Raw genomic sequence first — 6,554 nt, 5'->3', positions numbered from 1 at the left:
AACAACAACAACAACTGATTACTCAAGGGAAGAAGCCCAGCCTAAAGAGTGAAAGCAGAGGACCAGTTTTAAATCCTTCCTCAAGCACTTTCTAGCTACTGGAGTTTAGGTGCATTACTCAATCTCCCTGAGACTCAGTTTGATCATCAGGCTTTTGTTGGGGGAGATTAAATGAGATGATATATTTAATATTTTTGGCAGAATTTTTTGGCTTGGAAGAAACAAAATCTGTTTCTGTCAAGTCTTTTCAGACTCATGGTGACTCCACATGTGTCAGAGTAGAACTGTGCTCCAGAGGGTCTTCAATGGCTGATATTTTGGAATTAGATCACAGGTACCTCTGGGTGGATTCACACTTCCAATACCAAGTGGTACAAACCACTTGTACCACTTGGGGTTAGAAGTGTGAATGTATTAACCACTTGCACCACTTGGGGATGCCTGTTGGTATACAATAAGTGATAAAAGTTAATATTATTAACTCAAACCTTCTACCCATAGTTGTACTGTTGAGTTGGTTCTGACTCAAAGTGACCCTGTGTCAGGTTTCTGAGGCTGTAAATCTTTATGGAAACAGAAAGCCTCATCTTTCTCTGATGGAGCAGCTGGTAGATTTGTGCTGTTGACCTTGCGGTTAGCAACCCAATGAACAACCTACTATGAGGACTCCTTCCCAAAGTGGTAATTTTCATAAATCCTGAGGAATGCTTGCATTCAAAAGCACTGAATCGTGCCAGCATCTGGAACTTCCAGTACCAGAAAGGCAACTTATTTTATTATTGGACAGTTTTCATCATTAGAAAGTTCTCTAATTCAACACAGTAGCCTTGACTATTTCAGTGGTATCAAGCAGAACAGCACCAAGTAGGGAAGGGGAGGAAATGGATATTTAGGAGACACTAGGTAGGCACAAGACACATGATGGGTGTTTTATATGATCAATAAACCCAGAGGTCCAAAGCTCTAGGAGATTATGGTAAGGAGTAAATACATTGTTATTGTTGTTGTTGTTGTTAAGTGCCGTCGAGTCGGTTCCGACCCATAGCGACCCTGTACAGGGTTTCCGAGGGTGTAAATCTTTACGGGAGTAGAAAGCCTCATCTTTCTCCGGTGGAGCGGCTGGTAGTTTCGAACCACTGACCTTAAGGTTCACAGCCCAATTCATAACCACTACGCTACCAGAGCTCCTTTGTTATTAATAGGTGATTTTTCCTTTCAGTATCTTTGAGTCTCTATTGTTTCTCTACATGTTAATGGAGGAAAAAAAAAAAAATGGGTTCATCACTAAAGGAAGACACCATCATAAAGGTCTTTAATGGTACAAAATATAGAGATTCAAATAAGAGTAATGGGCTTTAGTATATTGCAGATCTTATTTTAATAAAACATAACCATACTTGCTTTTCTTATTCATCTCTACTTGCTTGGTCCCAACTTTCTTGTGTCCTGGTGGTGAAGAGTCAAAAGAGTGACTCACCTTCCCTTGGAAGAGTTTAGCTGCCTTCTGGTATCTGTGCATGTTTTCTTCATATCCTTGGGAGGCCTTGCTGATTATCAGGAGAAGATGAATTGGAACCAAACTGTTGAATAGGCCAATCACAGTCTGGTGAATTGAAATGTGTTACCAGGAGAGAGAGAGAGAAGAAACTTTACTGGCAACTCAGTGAATAGGGATACTGAAATACAAATGAGAGCTTCTATCCTTAACATGAATGGTAATCAGCCTCCAAGAAGACTCTCCATACATTTCACCCTCTGGCTTTCTTATCGCAGTGTAGTTCTCTTGCACATAAACAGGCTGATCTAAGCAACTAAGAGGATATTTCAAATAAATGGAGTATGGCTAGGTGGTCACACTAATAATTGTTGTTGCTAAATGCCCTGAGTTGATTTCTGTTCATAGTGACCCTGTACAGAATTTCTGAGGCTTTCAATCTTTTCCAGGCCCAGAAAGCCCCTTCTTTCTCTGGCGTGCGACTGGTGAGTATGAACCCCTTAGACTGTGGTTCACAGTCTAGTGCTTATCCTACAGAGCCACCATGCTCCAGGCTAGTAATTGCTGTTGCTGTTGTTAAGTGTTGTCAAGTTAGTTCCAACTCATAGTGATCCTTATAGATTTTTTGAGGAGTGGCTGTTGGGTTTGAACTGCCAGCCTTGGGTTATCAGCTCAGTGTTTTTCCTACAGCACCGTACCAGAACTCCACACTAGTAATACAAGGTAGCAAAAGATACCATGCTTTGCTCTTTCTTGTATCTCTGACTTTGGGAAAAGCTAGCTCCAGTGTAGGGCACTCAAACAGCCCTATGGAACTATGTACCCATTAGCAATATACTAAGGCATCATCGCACTAACAGTTAACAGTGGCTTGCCAGCTACATGAGTGAGTCATCTTGGAAGTAACCTTTCCAGCTCCAGTCAAGTCTTTGGATGCATCCCTGGCCAACATGGTAACTGCAAGTTCTTGAGACATTTCAGGCGAGAAACACCAAGCTAAGCCACTCCGGAATTTTGACTCTCAGAAAATGTTTTAAGTTTCTTCTTGAAACTCTACAGAGAGCCTCAGTCTCCACTCACCACAGGGCCCAACATATAGGCAAGTCAGTTGCCAGTTACTTTCCATCGAGTTCCCCTGGAGTTCTTCAATTTTAAATTTGAGAGACCCAAATTCACTGCCATAGAGTCAATTCTGACTTATAACAACCCTACAGAACAGAGTAGAACTGCCACACAAGGCTTCCAAGACTAAATCTTTACGGGATCACATTGCCACATCTTTCTTCCACCAAGTTTGAACCACCTACCTTTCATTTAGCAGTCAGATGCTAGACCATAATGCCACCAGGGCTCAGGTATAGGAGATTGGATGGTCACTAACTGACTCTTGTGTTACTAGATCCTGTTGCTTAAAGTAGTCCTGGTGGAGCAGTGGTTGAATTGCTCAGCTGCCAACCAAAAGGTTGGCAGTTTGAATCCACCACACAAGAAATATGGGGCAGTTTGCTTCCATAAAGATTTACAGCTTTGGAAACCTTGAGTTCTATATTGTCCTATAGGTTGCTATGAGTTGGAATCGATTTGATGGCAGTAGGTTTGGTTTGGGGCTTTATTACCTAAAGTTAGAATGTTTGTCTACCTTTCTAGAGCACAGGTACATTTTCAGGAAGAGGCTGAAATTGGAGCTAAAACTCAAAAGGTACAATTCTCTTAGCAGAAGGGATTGGGCATAGCAAAACAGATTAGTTTAATCCTAACAGACATAGCCTGATTCTATGCTTTGAAGCCACGTACTGCAAGGAGCTCTGGTAGCGTAGAGGCTACGAGTCAGGCTGCCAACCGCAAGGTCAGCAGTTCGAAACTACCAGTGGTTTGCGGGAGAAAGATGAAGCATTCTGCTCCCGTAAAGATTTACAGCCTCAGAAACCCTGTACAGGGTCGCTATGAGTCGGAACCAACTCCACGGCACATAGCAACAACAACAACAACTGAGTGTGTGCATTAAAACAGCATAACAGGCCAAGTACAGGGCTTTGGTTTTCTGCCCAGTTGTATCAGCAAGAGCCTCTGCATCAACAACAGACGGGCAATAGCTGTAGTAGTTTGAAAAAAAAAGAAAAAAATCCGTACTATGGGGAGATGAAAAAGTTACAATCAGAATTCTATAAGGAGATTCTTACCAAATATCCTCTTGACATGATTTCACTTCACTACTAATGTTGAAGTTAAAAAAAAAAAATCATTATCCTATCAGATAAGACATGAGAAGATGGATAAGACATGGGAACTTGGACAAGTCATGGGAACTCAGGAAAGGTCAGTCCTTGTCCTCCTTGCCTTCGTTAGTGAATAGCACTCTAGGACATCAGAGCTATAAATCCAGGGAACATGAGATCATCTTTTCTGGTCCCACGTACACGTCTGACAGCTCCATAGATACAAAGCCCAGGATGAGACTGATCTAAGAGAAGAATCATTTTAGATAGTTACTGCCAGCATCTTGGAAGCATATGTGGTGGATTGTTAGTGAAAGTGAAAATGGAGTCACTTCTCCACAGAGACAAACATGTTGTGAAAGTTGGGCAGGATTTCAGTCAACAGGAAAAGTGGTGTGCTCTATTGGAGGCCATGTCGGGCAGTGGAAAAACCGCAGGATTCAGTCAGACCCACGAGTCATGAAAAATAGGAAAAAAAATTTTTTTTAAAGCAGGGCAAATGAATAGGGCTGTCTCTGAAGTTCAAAATGTTAATAGCTATATGACCTTGAGAAAGTTCATTTTTTTTGAACTTCCATTTCTTCTTCTGTAAAATGGAAACAGACAGTGTATACAAATGCATCATCAGTTAGATTTTCTGCTTTCAGTCATGAAATCTCAGTGTACTCACTGTGCAACCTTGAATAAGTCACTTGTCTCTTGAGTTCCATAAAATGGGTATAATCATCTTTTCTATCTCAAAACACTGATGTGAAGATTCAATGGGAGAATGAGGGTGAATGTGCTTTGAGGTTCTAAATACCATGAAAGGCAGATAAAGTGCTGTTATTGGAGATTGCATGGCATTTCTGAACTGACATAGATTACTAGAAATCAGTACTCTAGCACTCTATGATCTATGTCAGGGAAAATAAAAGGTAGGGCATATAAGATAAAGATATAAACTGTGTTAGAAAACAAAACAAAAAAATGTTTGGTATTGATGTCCCCTTCACCCAGGCATCTCAATAAAGACCAGTTGTTCTCCAGTCAGTTCTGACTCTTTGTGACCTCATGTGTGTCAGAGTAAAACTGCTCTGTAGGCTCTGCAAAGGTTGAATGCTTGTAAGTAGATTGCCAGGACTTTCTTCTGGGTTGCCTTTGGGTAGATTTGAATCCACAAGCTTTCAGTTAGTAGACGTGTATGTTAACTCTTGCATCACCCATGGACTCCTACCTAGGTACAGCAGCATGTAAAACCAGAGGAAGACAAAACTGGAAAGAAGGCAGAGGCATCCAAAGGGGCCAGGAACTTGCTAGTCTAAGTATGGTTTGCAGGCAGAGCCAGACCAAGATCTGCTTGTCCACAATGAGATAGACACAGAAAGTGAGATAGATGTTTAGAAACGAATAGAATTTTGGCACTGTTGTAACATCCAAGTAGGTGATCAGTGGGCTTATATTTTAGATATATGTACTAATTTATTTTTATTGCATTTTATAAAAGTATCACCTTCAACATAGATTGAAATCTAATTAGAGAAGCCTGATGCTGCTCAAGCAAAGTTATCTTCATGGTGCAAACTCCAGCAGTAAAATCCTGACCTTTTGGAATCAGCCACCTTAACGTTGGATCACAGTTCTCTTTCTTACTTGTCATGTGATAGGCAATTTAAATGGTCTGAATCTTTGTTTCCTTCTTTGCTGAATAGGGATAAGTCTATCAATCTTAAAGGGCTAATGTAAGAAGCATAACATAAGCAATATGTTCAAATGACATGTTCAATTAATGGCAGCTACTATCACTAGGAACTTGTGCTATGGCACTGCAGGATAAGCACTAGACTGCGAACCACAAGGTCAGCAGTTCAAACCCACCAGCTGATCCCTGGAAATCCTATACAGAGTCGCTATGAGTCAGAACTGACTGGATCACACTTAACAACAACTGTCACTATTGATCAAAGAATCAGAACTACTCTAGAAAAGGATTTCTGAGATGAAGATAAGTACATTTCCTGGTACAGAGACTTAAAAGGGCTAAAGACAGGGACTGTTATTTACCACAGGGTTGTACTCTGTCACCAAATGGAGGTTGTTGATTTCAATAAAACGTCTTAATTTGGTCTCATCAATGCTTTCAATGGCTTCGTTGTTTAAATCCAACTGTTCATTATCCACCTGAGTAAACAAAAGAGACAAAGTAGTCACACTTAGGGATTTATTTATTCATTGAAAATTACTTCTAGACAATCTACTACATACCAGACTCTGACTAAAACTCCATAGACAGAAAGATAAACAAGAAATGCTCCTACCTTCGAGAAACACACTTTCTTGTGGGATATATGAAATGAACACTAATGTCCCATATAGCATGGCAAAGGTTATCAGGGGGAATCACAGGCTGATATATCACCTAAGGAAGAGCTGAAGAGTTCCCAGAAGGAGGTAACTCCTAATAAATGGCTAAGAGTTGGTCAGATGAATGAGAATGGGAAGAAAGTTTGAAAAAAATAAAAAAAGTATTTGCAAAGGCCAAAGATATGTGTGAGAGGTCATGTTCTAGACCTGTAATTAGTTCACTGAGACTACAGTAGAAGGTGCTGCTGAGTGGTGAGAGAGAAAAGGATACTGAGTTAAGCGGGAGTAAACTCTCAAAGGACCTTGAAGCCAATGGAAGGACACAATTCTAACTTGAAGGAAAGGGGAGCCATTAACATGATCCAATTTATGCTTTATTTCCATAATCTGTCAATGTGAAAGAAAACACATATATAGGAGAAAAAAGGGGGGCACAAGACAGAAAATATAAATATCAGTAACTTGTTGTTATTAGGTGCCACTGATTCAGTACCACTCAT

At 40.5% G+C, this 6,554-nt stretch overlaps 1 protein-coding gene across 1 annotated transcript in view; it reads right to left on the bottom strand.

Annotated features, from left to right (window-relative positions):
- ERP27 (endoplasmic reticulum protein 27) overlaps positions 1-6,554 on the bottom strand; it is a 25,995-nt gene that overhangs the window by 3,100 nt on the left and 16,341 nt on the right. The window contains exons 4-5 of the mRNA XM_006866032.1: positions 5,755-5,871; positions 1,478-1,603 (exon numbers count right to left, since the gene is read on the bottom strand). Of these exons, the coding sequence (XP_006866094.1) occupies positions 1,478-1,603; positions 5,755-5,871 (243 nt within the window). The remainder of the gene's footprint in view (positions 1-1,477; positions 1,604-5,754; positions 5,872-6,554) is intronic.

The sequence above is a fragment of the Chrysochloris asiatica genome, unplaced genomic scaffold (assembly GCF_000296735.1).
Source record: "Chrysochloris asiatica unplaced genomic scaffold, ChrAsi1.0 scaffold00086, whole genome shotgun sequence".
Lineage (NCBI taxonomy): Eukaryota > Metazoa > Chordata > Mammalia > Afrosoricida > Chrysochloridae > Chrysochloris > Chrysochloris asiatica.
The sequence above is the reverse complement of the archived record's forward strand: the minus strand, read 5'-3'. Positions and strand labels throughout refer to the sequence as shown.